The sequence below is a fragment of the Piliocolobus tephrosceles genome, chromosome 11 (genome assembly GCF_002776525.5).
Source record: "Piliocolobus tephrosceles isolate RC106 chromosome 11, ASM277652v3, whole genome shotgun sequence".
Taxonomy (NCBI): Eukaryota; Metazoa; Chordata; class Mammalia; order Primates; family Cercopithecidae; genus Piliocolobus; species Piliocolobus tephrosceles.
Genome location: NC_045444.1, coordinates 119791910 through 119808569, shown reverse-complemented (window position 1 = coordinate 119808569; position 16660 = coordinate 119791910). Strand labels below are relative to the sequence as shown.

At 46.0% G+C, this 16660-nt stretch overlaps 1 protein-coding gene across 4 annotated transcripts in view; it reads right to left on the bottom strand.

The window, feature by feature from the left end:
* DGKD (diacylglycerol kinase delta) overlaps positions 1–16660 on the bottom strand; it is a 107319-nt gene that overhangs the window by 73624 nt on the left and 17035 nt on the right. The window contains exon 1 of one of the 4 annotated variants that reach the window (XM_023188585.2): positions 1694–1742. The exons of the other annotated variants lie outside the window; for them this stretch is intronic. Within the exon in view, the coding sequence (XP_023044353.1) occupies positions 1694–1720 (27 nt within the window). The 5' untranslated portion in view covers positions 1721–1742. Of the gene's footprint in view, positions 1–1693; positions 1743–16660 lie in introns of those variants that run through there. 4 annotated transcript variants of the gene reach the window in all.

The window sequence follows — 16660 nt, the reverse complement described above, 5'->3', positions numbered from 1 at the left end:
ATTCTCCAACTTCAGCATTTGGTATTTTTCAGCTATTCTTGGCCCTGTCTCTGTGTTCTCTGGCCTCCTGCCATTTCTCAGGATGCTGCTGCCAAAGCTGTCTACGTCAGTGGCTCTGGGGCTCAGAAGCTCCAGGCCTGCACCCTCAGCCCAACCCACCACTCACAGGCTGGGTGTGTGCATCTGCACATACCATGAGACAGAAGTGCCTCGGCCACAGACACTAAAACTCCTCTCAACCCGAAAATCTGATGAGTTCACCCCATAACACAAGACGTTCTCTTATAAGAATCCAGAAATGGACTCTACGGTCCACTCACCTTGGCTCAATTAAAGCCAAGAATGAAGGGGGCACTACTTCTCCCGGAGCTGCTCCCCCGCCTTACACAGCCCATGCCACCAAAACATCAAATGCGTAAGGAACTACTTGGTCATGAGACTTTCTGACGTACTCAGAGCCATTAACACAGTCAGAAAGAATAAACGACATGCATGAAGAACCTGGCTCTCAGCGTTTGCACACTATGTTACATCCCACCTCACAGAAACGCCCAGTCCACAAGGGCCTCAGCATGGAAACGGAGGGAGGCTTCCTAAAAATTCTGTTCAAAGACAAGCACGTTGGTTCAGAGAAGCTTTTGCTTAATTACCTAATCCCATATAGTTCTGCACTTTACATAAATGTTTTAAACAGTGTGTGCACAAAGTTCTTAAGTAACCACAAATGCTGAAAACTCCCTAACATAAAACCAGCAAGAGCAAGACACAGGAGGCTCCTGTCCCCCACTTGTGCCAGAATGCAAGCGCAGAACACTGCACTGCCCGATCCGTCTACCGGCCGTTCACAACAGGAGACGGAGCGGAACAGGGAAGGCTGCAGAAAGCCCCCACCCAGACACCCCAACAACATGTGGACGGACACCAGGACCACTCCCGGACAGCATAGCACAGGCCAATGCACAGTGCCTAGGGGTCTCCTCCTTATCCTGCAACAAGCCATCCTCACTGTGCCCTTCCTGGGTTGGGGGAAACTGGCTGCACTCACGACCACTTCCAAGAGCTTCTTGCTCAACAGCACATGCCAATTGTGGCGAACTCTGCTTTCGGCACTGGCCCGGTGGCACGACAGCAGCCCTTTCCAACTCTAGAGGATCGGCGCAGGGGAGAGCTGCTGAAGAATCTACTGACTCATTCTTGGCTTATACATTCACCTCACACTTCTGAAAAAGGCACCCACCCTTTCCCCAGTAATTAAAGAGTGCCAGGAAGGAAAAAGAGAGGAGCCCAACATTATCCAACAATCAAGCATCCTGATGAGGCTTGTTTGCCAGAAGTGACCTTCCCATCCCCACCCGCTCCCCCAGAGACAGCAGGGATCCCCAGCAAACAGCTAGCATCTGAGGTCCCGTCCAAAACAGAACAAGGGATCCAAGGCAGACAGAAAGTCCCACCCCCTGATTCTGGGAGCGAGGATACAAACCAGTCTTCACTGTGAAGGACTGGGAAATGGTATTTGTTTCCAAACATCCTTTTCAGATCCAAGTACACATGGATGACACTCATTTCAAATACATCTGCACAGAGCAATGCCATCCACAGAAGCCTAAAACATACATCACGAGACCCTTTCTCTGTTGACCTCAAAGCCCTCACTGTGAAGACATCTCTCCTGGCCCCCATTCCTCTTCCTTACCTCTGTGCGGAAAGCAATCACTTCCATCTCTTCCCTAAATGGGCAAAAAAAAAAAAAAAGACAACAAAACCAACAAGCCAAAACCCAGAAAAGTTAGAATAAGTTATCTTTAAAGGACAGATGCTAGAGTATTTTTTCTCGCATCTCCTGCTACACATCTCATACATAAAAGAAAAGCAAAATTAAAACACAACTCACTGCACCACACACTCTTACACACATACACGTACACGCACACACACAGTCTTTCTGAGGGCGGATGAGAGTCTGCGATCTTGGGCTGCCCAAGGAGAGCTGCTGCTTTATTTATAGAACAAGAGTGCTCAGAAAAAGACTGGTGGGTTTCAGCGGAAAGGGCTGGGGAAGAGATAAAGACCATGATTTCTTTGAAGCCTTCTCAGAAACTGCATTTCTTCTCCTGATTTGCTGCTTGTGAGTACTATAGATATGCTGCAGAATATTTTTAAACATTTAGTCAAAAGCAATGAACCAAAAGTGGTCAAGAAAACAACACCCCAAAATAATGTGCTGTATTTTGCACGTGGCAGCTGTGAAAGGCACCCACAGGAAATGCTGCTCGGCTGACAAGGCCTCTCCTTGCCCCCTAGAGCAGAGTCAGGAGTGAAAGGGCCAGGCCCTTGCACAGTTCGCTCAGGCCATGCCGGGCCACCGGGCTCTTACAGTCACTTTGTTGGGTTCTATGCACAAACAAAAGGGCCAACTGTCGTTTGAGCCATCTAGGATACCCTTATTCCAATCAGAGACAAATTTGCAACACACACTGCACCGAGAAAACTCTCAAGCTCCAGTCAGAGAGAGAGCAGCAGGTAGAAAGTGAACACGCGCCCACCAGCAAACAGAGGTGAGACACTAATTCCAGTGCTGGGCTCCCCAGAGGAAGCTGGCGAGAGCACTGGGCCTGAGCTGCAGCGTGGTCCATGGCCACCCACTGACCCGACAGACATATGCCCAGCCCACAGGTCCAAGGTTACCATGTGCAGCTGTTTGCGGGGAAGTGTAAGTCTCCAGTGGTCCTTGCTGAAGAGTAAGACAGCTCTGAGAATGCCCTTGAAAAGGGCTTCAAACCAAGGGACAGAGAAAGTCCAGAACAGACTCTGCCTGAAAGGGATCAGCAGGCTCAGTCACAGGGTGAGGCTGACCCCTCTCCGACACATGGCCACGTCACCAGATGCTGGTCACTGCACTGGGCTCTGAGGGCTGCATGGGCAGGAGCTCAGACCAGAGGAGGGCAGACGTATACACACCAGAGTGCTCTGGGATGCGGGGCACAGGGCAGTGAGCAATGTCCCATAAGAGAGGCTGCCTGAACAACAGGTACCTGAGCAGGTCAGGGAGGAGGGGCTGGGCAAGCAGAGGCCCACAGCTGCTCCTTGGGGCTAGAGACAGAGCCCGGTGGTGGCTCAGAAATACACTCTGGAAAGCTGACTGTGGCCACAGTGTGGGAAAGAAGAGGGGGTGAAACGTGGAGGCTGGCAGAACACTTCAGAAACTCGCATAAGGGGGGAGTTGGTGACAAGAGTCTGGGGTGGCAGGGGAGAGATGGACACAGGCACGGGAATGTTCAGAAAGATGTGACAATTGACCGAGGTGAAGGGGAGGAGACAGGACAGAAATCCTGGACACCTCTGAAGAGTGTGTCTCAGTGGGGGGATGTCGGTTTCATCCTGGACGTGCTGAGTCTGTGGGCCTCGAGGACATGAGGGGAGTTCAGTGTGAGGTGACAGCCAGCACTGCAGGTCTGTGATGTAGGAGAAGGTTTAACGCAGGAGATGCCTTGCCAAGGGCCCCAAAGGAGAAAGCATGGAGTGCATGGAGGCCCAGGGAAATGGGAACCCAGGGACACCAACATCGAGGAAGGAAAGCCAGAAAGGAGAACAAGAAGAAAGTGGGCAGAAGTGCAGGAGAGGAGAGAGCACGTCGAGAAGATCACATCAGTGATGTCCAACGCAGCAGCGAGGTCATAAATGAGAACTGAGGCTAGGATAAAGGAAGCAGCCACCAGGGGGTCACCGAGGACATGCCAGAGCAGACATGGTGGCTTGATGGGGTCGAAGCCAGATCAAATCAACCTGAGTGTGACCGGGACAGGAGAAAGCAAAGATGACAGGTTTTTTTCAACTTACAACTTTCTTTTTATGAACATGGAATCCATACTGTACATACTGTTATTTGACCTTGCTACTTTTTCTGTCATGTATATTATCACCATATAGCCGCATCAGCAAATGCATTTTTGTTGGCTACAGAGTATCTCACTGCACCTACACACCCTCCCCTCCATCATTCACCTGCTTCCCACTGCCAGAAGATTTAGAATGCTTCCTGTTCCCTCAATGCTATCATCAGAATTTCAGCGGACATTCCCGTAAGTAAATATCTGCTTATGTCCTCAACTATCCTTAAAGCAAATTAAGAGAAGTGGAATTTGGGGACCAAAGATAGCCCAGAAACAGACCCTTGCAGATTTGGAAGCTTGATGTATAAAACAGGCGGCACTGCACACCGGGGTTTGGAGGGAGAGGGATTTCAGCAAAGGGGCTGAGATGTCAGGTTACCCAAGGACACCACATGCGTGAGCTCCTGGCAGACTCTGGGTGTGCTAGAGCAAGGGGCAGAAGAACCTCAAAACTTCCAGCAGACGAGAGAGAATATCCAGGGACTTTGGAATTGGGAAGAGTTTCTTAAATATAATAGAAAAAAATATTAGATATAAGCTATGACTGCTAAACTCAACTATATTACAATTGAGAATTTCTGCTCATCAAAGGCACCTCAAAAAGAGATAAAAGAAAAGCCAAGGTGGGAAAAATATGTACACTACTGCTGACAGCCAGTCAGTAACCAGAATGTAGTAGAAACTCCCACAGAACAGGCTGGGCGCAGTGGCTCATGCCTGTAATTCCAGCACTTTGGGAGGCCAAAGCAGGTGGATCACCTGAGGTCAGGAGTTCGAGATCAGCCTGGCCAACATAGTGAAACCCCGTCTCTACTAAAAATACAAAACTTAGCTGGGCATGGAGGCGGATACCTGTAATCCCAGCTACTTGGGAGGCTGAGACAGGAGAATCACTTGAACCCAGCAGACAGAGGTTGCAGTGGGCCAAGATCATGCCATTGTACTCTCGCCTGGGTGACAAGAGTGAAATTCCCTCTCAATAAAAAAAGAAAAAAGAAACTCCCACGGAAAAAGAAAAACCACCAAAAAGAAAACCGGTAGAAAGTGTGAACTGGCATTTACCAGAAGAGTAAGTCAAATGGAGACTAAACCCCAAAGGATGCTTAACCCTGGGGGATGCCACAGAAGAGCACCTTGGCAATCAGCCGTGCAGGTGGGTCCACGTGTGCACAGTCCATGACTGTGCTTCTCAACTTACATGTACACTCTATGTATCATTCTACATGTAAAACGGTAAAGGGAAAAATACAGTTAATCAATATGAGGACAGAAGTAAAATCTTAGACTATTAGCGTTAATGTCTGGAGCATGTAAGGAGTGAGGATTTCCACATTTACACAGTAAAAGACAAACAAATGAAAAACAGCTGCGACATAGGGGTGAAGAAAATGGAGGGGGCCAACCAAGAGACACGTGTCCAGAGGCTGAGGGCAGCAAGCCACAGCCTGCCCAAGGTGACCTGGACAGAGGGGCTGCAGGCAGACAGCTGGGAAACTGGGGAGGGGAACAAAAAAAAACAATAGGAGAAAGGAATGAAAATTAGCGGAATATCCACTTCAGCCATCTATCTGTCCTTTAGACCTTCCCAGTCCTTCAACAACAACAAAAAAGCAGGTAAAACAGAAACCTGACTATGGTTAATTAAGCAACATCACCCAAACTCACAAAGTCCCCAAAAGTGGAAATACTAGCATAAAACATTAACACACAAATGTTTCAGTGGAAAGAAGCTGGTAAAACTTACTTCTATCAATTTGCATATCACTTTGTTTGTTTGTTTTCTGAGACAGAGTCTTGCTTTTGTTGCCCAGTCTGGAGTGCAGTAGCACAGTCTCGGCTCACTGCAACCTCCGCCTCCCAGGTTCAAGTGATTCTCCTGCATCAGCCTACAAAGTAGCTGGAACTACAGGCGTGCACTACACGCCTGGCTAATTTTTTGTATTTTTAGTAGAGATAGGGTTTCACTATGTTGGCCAGGCTGGTCTCGAACTCCTGACCTCGGGTAATCCACCCACCTCGGCCTCCCAAAGTGCTGGGATTACAGGCATGAGCCACCACACCTGGCCCAATTTGCATATGACTTTAAATTTTCATGAGTATTTTTATATTTACTTGTCTTCTTAACAGAACAAACATTTCTGGTCTATGAGACAGAAACTAACATTCCAGTTAACAAATAAGAAAACTGGTAAACAGAGAGACTAAGTAACTTGCCCGGTTGAACAACTAATGACAGGTCACAAAAGAAATCCCAGGCCTCTCCAATTCTATCTCAAAGCTTCGTCTGTGGTTTGCAATTTATAAGCACCATGATTCACAAATAGGAAGCAATCAGAAAATAATTTGTTCACAAAACATAAGGCATGCAAAACATATTCAAAGACCTCCAGATTATCTCCAACACTTCACACATACCACATCCACTACCTGAGTAGGAGCCATTTTCATCTTTTAATCCTCACATCAATTTTGAAAGTGGTGGTAATATTCCCACTTTACAAGGAAACTGAGGGCCAGAGGATTAAGTAATTCACCCAAGGCCATTTGGCTAATGAATGTCACACCTAGAATGCAAACCCAGAGCCCAGACAATACTTGTTGGCAAAATAAAACTTCAGCATAAAAGTCTGCTGATAACGGATTTAAATCAATTAAGCAAAGGTAAATGCCTATATCTACTGAAAACACTACCCACAGATTCATCCTCATTCAGGAACTACCTGCAACTTACCCACCACCTATCTACCTATAACCTGATCTTACTGCATCCTGGCAGAAGTTGAGGGAATGCCCAAGGTGTCAATGGAATGTGTGCCACATCGACATTTTCATGACACCAACGGCCAGCAGGAGAGAGCACACCAGGCAACCGTGGCGCTGCAGAATCCCGCTCAGCTCTGCAGAGCCAGACCCTGAGTCTGGTGCTAACTCTGACAGAAAGGAACCCAACATAGGTTTTCTGAAGACTCCAAAACACCAACCCATGGAAAAAGGACATCATCCTTCCCTTACCCATCAAGAGAATCCAATTTCCCCATTGCCACTACCCTTGTTTTCAATGCACTGCCACCAAGATTAAAACTGACCATGTCCCAAAGCTCCTATGCCAAAGCTTCTACTGACAGGAGGAGTGACACCTCATTCCTACCCCCACTAATGTGAGGAAGGACCAAACCAAAAAAGCCAAAAAGTGGCAACAATGTGTACACCCAAACACCCAAGAGAGAGCTGCTCCAGATGTGCCCTTCATTTGGAGTTCACACTCACTTTTCCTAAACCCAGGACACTTCTCTTACTGTGGTATGGCTGACACTGTTAACACCTCCATACACATACACAGACATCCTCACTGCTCACAGGACCTTGCTTCTGAGTTGGGGGTGGTGGGCGGGGGGGGGCCTTTCATCATAGGGCTAATCCCCATTACCCCAGTACCGGTCAAGGAGACCTCAGCAGTTCTGTTGGGGGTGGGGAGGTAGGTGAGTGCTTGGCTGGTATATGGGAACATGTGTAGCCGCAGTGCCACCTTTGCTTTGAATGAACACACATCTAGTGCTGTAGCAAGCATGTTGAGGCTTCAAGGTAGCCAGTGTGGGTCCTGATGACATCAACCTGCAGCAAAATGCATTCCCGGCTGATGACGAGGGGTTGGCTGAGTTCGCTCCTGCTCTGTCAGCATCACTGCTACTCAAACCTAGTCTTGCATGCTGGCATCCCCACGGGCCAGGCCTCCACACTGAAATGTACCTCATCTCACTGTTCACTGACCCCACATTTCCTCTTTAGTTAATATTAATAGCATCATCAAATCTAAAAGAAGTAGCAGGTGCTCAACTCTTTTCCTCCTTCACTCCCCATTTCTAACTGGCTACCTAGGATCATTGATTGTATTTGTTAAAATAATGGAGGATTCCACGGTGAAACCCCATCTCTACTAAAAAATACAAAAAAACTAGCCAGGCGAGGTGGCGGGTGCCTGTAGGTCCCAGCTACTCGGGAGGCTGAGGCAGGAGAATGGCGTAAACCCGGGAGGCGGAGCTTGCAGTGAGCGGAGATCCGGCCACTGCACTCCAGCCTGGGCGACAGAGCGAGACTCCATCTCAAAATAAATAAATTAAATAAATAAATAAATAAATAAATAAAGGAAGATTCTGCCCCTCCTCTTCAGCCCTGCCTACCTCAGGCTAAAGTTGTTCTGCCTCTTGTCTCAGGCTCAGTGTGTCTCAAAGTGTGGCCCAGACCACCACATCAGAATCCCTGGAACGTTTGTTAAAAATGCAGGCTATGGCTAGCCTGAAGGCAGTGAGCTATCTCAAATGAGGGTTCACAACCAGTTACAGACTGAACTCCTTGCTCTATTCTCCACCCCATTCTCACTACTTCACTGAACTAGTTTAAAAAAATACAAGTTATTAAAATAATAATATAGAAATAAAATAAAAGAAAGAAAGAAAAAGCAAATTACTGCCCCACTCCCAACCTCCTGAGCCTCGGAAATAAGAATTTTTGCCAAGAGCACAGGTGGCTCCTAAGCACACCAAGTTTGTTCTCTGTCCATCCTTCCTCCAACCTGCTGCCACAATTCTCTCTCTCAAGGGGAGGATCTCACCCCAACTGCCAATTACAATTACCTGACAAGCTTTGAGAAACAGTGACCACGGGCACCACCCAACCAGTGACGAGCATCAGTGTTGGAGGGGCAGGGAGCCACTGTGTTAGAAGCTCCCAGGTGACTGGAAGAAGAATACGGTCTCAGAGCCAGGGCCCACTCCCAAACCTCTCCTCACTTTCCATGGCATCTAGGAAGGCTTCGCAGGCCCACAGGGCTCCTCCCAATCTGAGAGGCTCCTCTCTCACCCCTCCCAGAACCACGTGACCCAAACACAACTGACTCCTTTATTTCCCCACTCTTTTGAATATACTCTTTCCTCTGCCTGGAAATCCTCAGCTTCTCTTCTACTGGCAGGGAAGTGACTAAGCTTTGAGACCTAAGTCAAATGCCACCACCTTCAGGAATTCTTCCCAGACTCCCCCCAGGCAGAACTAGCTGTCATCACTTTGCAAGTAAATGAACATCCATTATGAGGCTGTCCCCCTCCCCAGACCAAGAGTCCCTCGGGTTTAGTGAGTTTGTTTATCTTAATTAATTAATTATCTTAATTAAGCCATCACACCAGGCCAGGAAGTTTTGCAAAATACCACAAAGGGCTAATATCCCTAATCTTTAAAGAACTTAAAAAAATTGAGGCCAGTGCCTCAGGAAGTTTTGTTTTTGTTTTGAAACAGGTTCTCACACTGCCAGCCAGGCCGGACTACAGTGGCTCAATCACAGTTCACCGCAGCCTTGACCTCTTGGGCTCAAGCGATCCTCCCATCTCAGCTTCCCAAGTAGCTAGGACTACAGGTGCGCTTCTTTTGTTTTCTTTTGCTTTGTAGAGCCAGGGTCTCGCTATGTTGCTCAGGCAATCCTCAGGCCTTGGCCTCCCTTATTGCAGGCATAAGCCACCACACCAGGCCAGGAAGTTTTACAAAATACCACAAAGGGCTAATATCCCCTAATCTTTAAATAACTTAAAAAAATTGAGAACAGACTAACAACCTGGTAGAAAAAGGGGCAAAAAATATGAACAAACATTTGACAGAAAAAAAAACTGCAAAAGGCCCTTAAACGGAGGAAAATATGCTCAACCTAGCTCAGAAGAGAAAAACAAAACTAGGTGAAAATACCATTTGCACCATCAAACTGACAAGAAACAAACAAGGCTGGGCACAGTAGCTCACACCTGTAACCCCAGAACTTTGGGAGGCTGAGGCAGGAGGATAGCCTGAGCCCAGGAGTTTGAGACCAGCCTAGGCTACACAGTGAGACCCCATCTCTACAATTTTTTTTTTTTTTTTGAGATGCAGTCTCACTCTGTCGCCCAGACTGGAGTGCAGTGGCGCGATCTCGACTCACTGCAACCTCCGCCTCCCCAGTTCAAGCAATTCTGCCTCAGCCTCCTGAGTAGCTGGGACTACAAGCGCAAGCCACCATGTCCAGCTAATTTTTGTATTTTAGTAGACATGGGGTTTCACCATGTTGCCCAGGCTGGTCTCCTGAGCTTAGGCAATCCGCCCGCCTAGGCCTCCCAAAGCGCTAGGATTAGAGGTGTGAGCCACCACACCTGGCCTCAAATTTAAAAAAAAAAAAAAAAACTATCTGGGCATGGTGGTGCACACCTGTGGTCCAAGCTACTTGCAAAGTTGAGGTGAGAGGATCACTTGAGACCAGGAGTTCAAGGCTAGCCTGAGCATCATAGAGACCCCACCTCTACAAAACATAATATTATTTAAAAATTAGTGCACCTACAGTTCCAGCTACTTGAGAGGCTGAGGTGGGAGGATCACCTGAGCCCAAGATGTAGAGGTTGCTGCGGTGAGCTGTGATCACACCACTGCACTCCAGCTTGGGTGACAGAGCAAGACCTTATCTCAAAACAAATTTTAAAAAAAAGGCAACACATTCTGCTTCTATGGCAATGGGGAGACGGGCACTCGACACGACTGCAAAACAGGATGGCCCTGAAGACAAACACTTGGCAAAATCCAGAGCAGTTATTCACGCGTTTACTCTTTTGATCTAGCAAGCCCACTCCTAGGAATCTATCCCAAAAGACACCTTGGCAAAATAGAAAACAAAGTTTGTACAAGGCTATGTGCTACAAACTATTATAGTAGAACACTGAAAATAACCCAAATGCCCGCCAACAGGCTAGTGGTCGAATAAACTACAGTACATTCAAACTATGCAGTACCACATAACTATACAAGGATTGTGGAAGATATCTTTATATGTTATGGAACGGTCTCCAAATCAGAGTAAGTAAAAAGAGAACTGTGCAGAACATGCATAGAACATGCTATTAAGGGGCCAGGTGCAGTGGCTCACGCCTGTAATCCCAGCACTTTGGGAGGCCGAAGCGGGTGGATCATCTGAGGTTAGGAGTTGGAGACCAGCCTGGCCAATATGGTGAAACCCTATCTCTACTAAAAATACAAAAAGTTAGCCGGGCGTGGTGGTACACGCCTGTAATCCCACCTACTCGGGAGGCTGAAGCAGGAGAATCATCTGAACCTGGAAGGTGGAAGTTGAAGTGAGCCGAGATCGTGCCATTGCACTCCAGCCTGGGAGACAAGAGCAAAACTCCATGTCCAAAAAAAAAAGAACATGCTATTAGTATCTCTGTGTAAAAAGGAGGACATTGTGTGTGTGTGAAGAAGATGAAGTTTTTTTTCAAAAAGAAACAATTTAACCAAAATCACAATTACAATGGTTAAGTGGTTACCTCTAGGGAAAGGGAACAGGGTAGACGAGACAGGGAAGGCACACATATGATTTTAAAAGGACTCCCAGGGCAGGGGCTGCACCCGTAGCAGCACCCAGGAAGATGAGCTCTGACTTGCTCCAGGCTCAGGTGTAAGCATTTTCCAGAGATTACCCATTTAATCCATACAATGACCATCTAAGGGAGGCCCAGGAAATGTTCCCATTTCACAGAATCATGGGCAAGGAGAAGAAAGAATCAGTATTTATGGAGTGCCTACTGTGTGCCAGGAGCTTATGTAAAATCTGTATTTAATTTGCCCCATACAATAGTTATGGCCCCATTTTACTGATGAAGAAATTGGGGTCCAGAGAGGACACAGACATCTACAGTGAAGTGACAGGTGTGGGCTTCAGACTCAGACCTGTCTGATTTCAACGCTCTCCATGCTTAGACAGCAAATGGAAAACATTTTTTTATGTTTGGGGAAGATTTACTTTTCATTATTTTTGTCTGTACAAGTTCAGACTAAATTAAGCCATAACCAATCACCCTACTTTTTCTGAAAGTGAATTTATGCACAAACCCATCTCCACTACACACCAAAGGCACAAACCTTAATCACCAGCAGCAGGAGCGACATCCCAAAATACACACATGCTATCCGTGGTTCATTAAGGTAGGAAAGATTCAGCTTCCATGAAACCTACAGAACAAAATCCATCTCCCTATCAAGCTGTGGAATGAAATCACTCTGTTTCAATAAATGTTTATTGAACACTTGAGTGCTGAGTGCGGCTTGGAATACTACAATGAAAGGGACTCGACCCTTGACCTTTCAGGAAACTGCTCCAGCAGAAGGATACTTGACATAGTAGGAAGAACAGAATAATTCGCTTTAAAATGCTCAGGAAAAAAAGTAGGGGTGGGAGAAGGGGGTGGAAACAGATGAAACAAGAAAGACACAAGGCTGATGTGATTAATTCAACGGTCTCTACTTCTGCGTCTGTTTGGAAATTTCCACAAATTGTTTTCAAGTGTCATAAAAGGGGTGCAGACAGGGCGCTTTGGAAACTTGGAAGTCAGTGAAACATACCAGAGGCCTGAAGCTGGTGCTGCCTGGGCTAGAGGCAGCCTCCCCAGCTTCCTGACCTATGGATCTCACAAGCACCTGAGAACAATGCGGCAGTGCTGCTACTATCAGCATTCAACCTCCTCTCCCCTGGCACATGCTCAACCAGCTGCTTCCTCACCTGTTTTCTGACATTTGGTGGAAATAAAGTCCTGTGTTAAACGGCCCAACTCATGGCAGACTTGTTTGCTGGAGGTTACTTTTTATTTACTTAAGACCACCCAGAGCCCAGCCACTACTAACACCTACTATTCACATTCCAAGATAACATCCTTCCCATCTGTTTTCTTTCTTTTTTCTTTTTTGAGACAGATTCGTTCTGTCGCCCAGGCTGGAGTGTGGTGGCATGGTCTGGGCTCACTGCAACCTCCACCTCCCGGGTTCAAGCGATTCTCCCGCCTCAGCCTCCCAAGTAGCTGGGACTACAGGCATGCACCATCACGCATGGTTAATTTTTGTTATTTTTAGTACAGACAGGATTTTACCTTGTTGGCCAGGCTGGTCTTGAACTCCTGACATCAGGTGATCCGTCCGACTTGGGCGCCCAAAGCGCTGGGATTACAGGTGTGAGCCACCACACCCAGCTCCGTCTGTTTTCAAGTATGTAAATAAAACAGAAAAGTGGGGCTGGGCATGGTATCTCACACCTGTAATCTCAGCACTTTGGGAGGATGAGGCAGGCAGATCACTTGAGCCCGGGAATCCAAGACCAGCCTGGGCAACATAGCATAGTAAAGTATCCCTCTGCTTTTATAGAGACTCCATCTCTTTAAAAACTTTAAAAATTGGCTGGGTATGGTGGCATATGCCTGTAGTCCTAGCTACTAGGGAAACTGGGGCAGAAAAGTTGCTTGAACCCAGGAATTTAGGCTCCAGTGACCTATGACTGAACCACTGCACTGCAGCCTGGATGACAGAACAAGAGCGTGCCTCTTTAAAAAAAAAAAAAAAAACACGTAAAAACAAAATTGCCCGGTGCTATGGCTCACACCTGTAATCTCAGCACTTTGGGAGAAAGAGGTGGGCAAATCACTTGTGCCCAGGAGTTCAAGACCAGCCTGGGCAACACGGTGAGATGCCATCTCTACAAAAAATTTAAAAATTAGTTGGGCATGGTGGCACGCACATGTAGTCCCAGCCTCTGGGGAGGCCAAGACAGGAAAATCACCTGAGCCCAAGAGTCCAAGGCTGCAGTGAGCAATGATGGCACCACTGCACTCTAGCCAGCGTGACAGGGCGAGACCCTGTGTCAAGGCCAGGTGCGGTGGCTCACGCCTGTAATCCCAGCACTTTGGGAGGCTGAGGCGGGTGGAACACTTGAGGTCAGGAGTTTGTAACCAGCCTGGCCAACATGGTGAAATCCCATCTCTGCTAAAAATACAAAAACTAGCTAGGTGTCGTGGCAGGGACCTGTAATCCCAGCTACTCAGGAGGCTGAGGCAGGAGAATTGCTTGAACCCAGGAGGCAGAGGTTGCAGTGAGCCGAGATCACACCACTGCACTCCAGCCTGGGGGACAGAGCGAGACTTCATCTCAAAAAAACAAACAAACAAACAAACAGAAAAAACCCTGTGTCAAAAAAAAATTAAACTAAAAAACATAAAGGGGAGTTACATGATATATTAATTATTTAATAACTTGCTTTTCCAAACAACAATATGCTACAACTAGATCTGCTTTTGCTTTGTGTGTTATTCCTCTATATGCTATTTCTTTTTTATTTATTCAAATGTTTAGGGATGCTAGTATCATTATGAACATATATAAAGAACTGATAATGTTGCACGCATCAAACAGTTTACATCTCAAGATAAAATACATCCTATTTATATCAAGATCTTGAGCTCGCCGCTTAGGTAAGTGTAGATTTAATTTCAACACAGGAGTTAAAAGTTTAAACAAAGGGGAACATAATTAAGTTGTTCCATATAATATACTCATTTATTAGGATATTATGAAACTTAAATCCTGTATTTTCACAAGCATGCCCCTTTGTATATTTGATTCCTGAAATTCAATCTGTTTTGATCCAACAGTACTGTTTCAGCTGTTTTAGGACATTCCAGATAAGGCTGAGTGCAGCCGCTTCTCCATCCTGCATCATCACCACATCGTGACACAGCCCCTCTTACCATTAGGAGTCTTCCACCGAAGGGAAGCATGTTACGCCTTTTTGTTTCCTTTGGTATAAAATAATACATGCTCATTTTAGAATATGCAGGCAAGCAGATGTAAACATAAAAATAATACAAATCCCACCACCTAACCCGACCTGCAATATCATGAGAAACTTCCTCCGTGTTGTTTCCTATTCCACCTTATTTCCAGTGTTTTACACACTGTTGAAACGCATTCTGTAAACACAGCTTTGCCTCTTTATTTCTCCAACATCACACAGTACCGTCCCTGTTGCTGCCCTCCTCAATTACCTGGCTGGCGGCTTCAGGGACTGAGAGCCTCGCACACTGCCACTTTCCGGCTTTCTGACCTGGTGCAGCCGCCATGAAGTTGTGAAGGTGAAGTGGCATAGCACGCACACAGAGCACAGCACGGGACCCGCCCACAGTACCCATTTTATCAGCTATTATCATTAACTCACTGAGTCATTACACTGGAGTGTTCTGGTGGAGTTTGTCCCAAGCTGGACTTGGACACTGGGGTGCTTTGCAACTTTTTATATTTAATGGTACAATAAACATGTTGTTCATGAGCTTCATATTTAAGATTATTTTCTCAGGAAAGAGTCCCAGTGTTAGAATTCTGGACCAAGAGTCTCTCGGAGTTATTCAGACACTCACTAAGTCACTTTCCCAAATGGTTATACCCATTTCTGCTGCCAGAGGACAAAGAAGCTGCAGTTAACTACCAAGGAGTTTCTATAAACAGCAGAATTCCCACTTACACAAAACACTAGTCAGATATAAAAACACAGACAATGTGACTATTGGACAATAAAAATACACTTTGGCATTAGACTCTCGCCTCATTTGTCAGATCTCCCTTAAATGTAAGAAAAAAATAAAAACTAAAATAAATAGACTCATGCCTCAATTCTTGACAAACCTGGTTCTACTTGCCCTCCTGAAGTACACAGAAATGTTCAGCAACCACACAGAGGGAAAGGAGATACAGTACAACTTCTCAGACTTCCTTTCTGCCCAGCCTCTGAGTACTACAGTGTCCATTTTTATCAGAGTTCAGAGAATGTCAAATGAGACTGGATTTAATGAGATGAGTGTTATTTCTAGTTTACCAAACTATAAAAAGAACTGAATCAAGTTCATATTCTCAAACCTAAAACGTAGAAGAGGCTCACGCCTGTAATCCTAGCCCTTTGGGAGGCTGAAGCGGGCAGACTGCTTGAGCCCAGGAATTTGAGGACAGCCTAGGCAACATAGCAAGAACCCATCTCTACAAAAAATACAAAAATTACCTAGATGTGGTGGTGCATGCTTGTGGTCCCAGCTACTCAGGAGGCTGAGTGGGAGGATCACTTGAGCTTGGGAGGTAGAGGCTGCAGTGAGCGGAGATCATACCACTGCACTCCTGCCTGGGTGACAGTGAGACCCTGTCTCAAAAAAATAAAACAAAATAAAACGTAGACGAGTTCCATGGCAGTAAAAATTCTGAAATGCAAATACTTCCTTTTAAATCCTTTAAATATGTAAATGTCTCATAACCATCCATAAGAATAATTCTATTAAGAATCACTTTATGAACTCCATTGAGATTACCAAGCACTCCTGAGAAGCTCTGTGGCTGTTTTTCAATACTGCAGGGCTGTTTGCACAGCTGGGGAGGCAGACTCCAGCTGGAGAGCACTGCTCTTCAACAGATGGTGCTGGAGCAACTGCACATCCACACAGGAAGAATGAAGTTGGAACCTGACCTCACACCACACACAAAAAATAACTCAAAATGGATCAAAGACTAAATATATTAATAATAGCTGAAACTACAAAACTCGTGAAAGAACATAGGTATAAATCTTGACTCTGGATTAGGCAATGGTTTCTTAAGTATAACACCAAAAGCACAAGCAACAAAAGAAAAAAATCAGACTTCATCAAAATTCATCAAAATTCAAAACTTTTGTGCCTCAAAGGACACTATCAAGAGAGTGAAAACACAACTCGCAGAGAAAATATTTGCAAATCATGTATCTAATAAAGGTCTAGTACCCAAAATATATAAAAAACTCTTACAATTCAACAAGAAGACAACCCAATTGGAAAATGGGAAACGGATCTGAATAGATATTTCTTCAAAAAATATATACAAATGGTCAAACACATGAAAAGATGCTCAACACTGTTAGTCACTGAGGAACCGAT